Below are 1,576 nucleotides of genomic sequence, written 5' to 3' on the forward strand. Positions count from 1 at the left end.
TTTTACAACTGGCACATCAACTGACTACCAAGAACAACGAGTACTGACAAGTGAGCATCACAATGCACAAAATTACAATCAGCACTGACTATAGACAACGACTTACGTTAGAAAGTAGGTTAACAAACTCAAAACAAAAATCATTGAACAGAATACAAATATCAGCACCTTATAAACGGCTTACAAGCGAACAATTAGTAAGTATACCACACAAACTTAAACATCCACATATTTCCCTCTCTGTCATGACGTCTAAGGAACAAATACGGCGAACCTGACTAATGTTGTGGAAACATCTGTAAACTCTGAACACCAACAGTGGTTCCAAACCTTTTTAATTTCTATTTATTTGTACAGCAAATAAAAAATAAAAATAAAAAATTAAAGGACTTATTCATACGAAGAATGAAGTTGTACTGTGAGAGTTGTGCATTGCGAACTTTCTTATTTAGTGTTGATCCTTGATCCAAGTCTGTATCAACACGATAACCAGCTGCATGGAGCTTCTTTTAAATCTAAACATGACCAAAATGTCAATAAAAAAAAGGAGAAGAAAAATCCAATTCATAAAATACCAACAATTTGTCCATAGCTGAGTTTGCATTAGCCTGTGCAAGTTCGATCTAAGGCTTACTAAATTAAATTTACCTGTTCGGCATAATCATCATATTTACTACTGACAGGAATTACTATAACTTGACGGAGAGAAAGCCATAAAATCCTAGAAAATAACAGAAAATGCAGTGCATCAAAATTTTGAAATAAAGTGAAGTAAAGTAAAAATGATAAAAAATTTCCAAAAATTAAGAAACTTTGTATCATTTTAATTGAACATTTTAAGGACATTTTATTTGCTTTAAGCTCTGGCATGAGCCAAGAAAACACTCACCATTTTCCACCAAACCTTTCAGTAAGAATAGCAATCATTTTTTCAACTGAACCTAGAATAGCTCGATGAAAAATAACAGGGTGTAATTTTTCATCTCCTTCACCACTGTCAATAGAGTAATAGAATATTGACAAATTACTAAATTGTTACAATTTGTGAAGATCTACAATTTCATGGAAACTTAAACTGTACCGTAATCCTCTGACTATAATACACACCTTACATATGTTTGTGAGCCATTATCAATGATATTTACATGGGGGGTGGGAGATGCACAGGGAAACATGCATGGACTATTAACTATTATATTGCAATTATCTGTTAACATTACAGTATTAAATGTAACTATATACTTATGTGCGGGTGGGTTTGTTTGCGGCGAGTTTGAATGCAGGTAGGACTTTCAGTGTTCAGCAATGTAGCAGGCTGTATATAAGTATATAGTATATATATAACCATATAAATATATAACAATAGGTTTCTATAGAAACAAATAATTATGTCACTGTTTTTCAAATGAATTAAGTATCAGACCGTAGTGAGGTTATTCAACGAAAAGCTTACTGGCAAAACTTACGTAGCGTAAGTGAGGTTGAATCTCTCAGAAAGTTTGAAATCCAGTTCAACTGTTGCACATTGATGAGACCGTCTCATAGCATCAAAAATTTTTATATTAATCTCTAAATT

The 1,576-nt window shown here is 32.7% G+C and overlaps 1 protein-coding gene across 1 annotated transcript; it reads right to left on the reverse strand.

Annotated features, from left to right (window-relative positions):
* Positions 1 to 633: 633 nt before the first annotated feature.
* On the reverse strand, positions 634 to 1,576 carry LOC124435116 (threonine--tRNA ligase 1, cytoplasmic-like; the record flags this gene model as incomplete). Its single annotated transcript, XM_046985063.1, has 3 exons — positions 634 to 721; positions 890 to 994; positions 1,467 to 1,576. Coding segments are annotated over 3 exons (303 nt in total), but the record flags the coding sequence as incomplete, so codon positions are not given.

The sequence above is a fragment of the Xenia sp. Carnegie-2017 genome, unplaced genomic scaffold (genome assembly GCF_021976095.1).
Source record: "Xenia sp. Carnegie-2017 unplaced genomic scaffold, XeniaSp_v1 HiC_scaffold_14, whole genome shotgun sequence".
Classification (NCBI taxonomy): Eukaryota; Metazoa; Cnidaria; class Anthozoa; order Malacalcyonacea; family Xeniidae; genus Xenia; species Xenia sp. Carnegie-2017.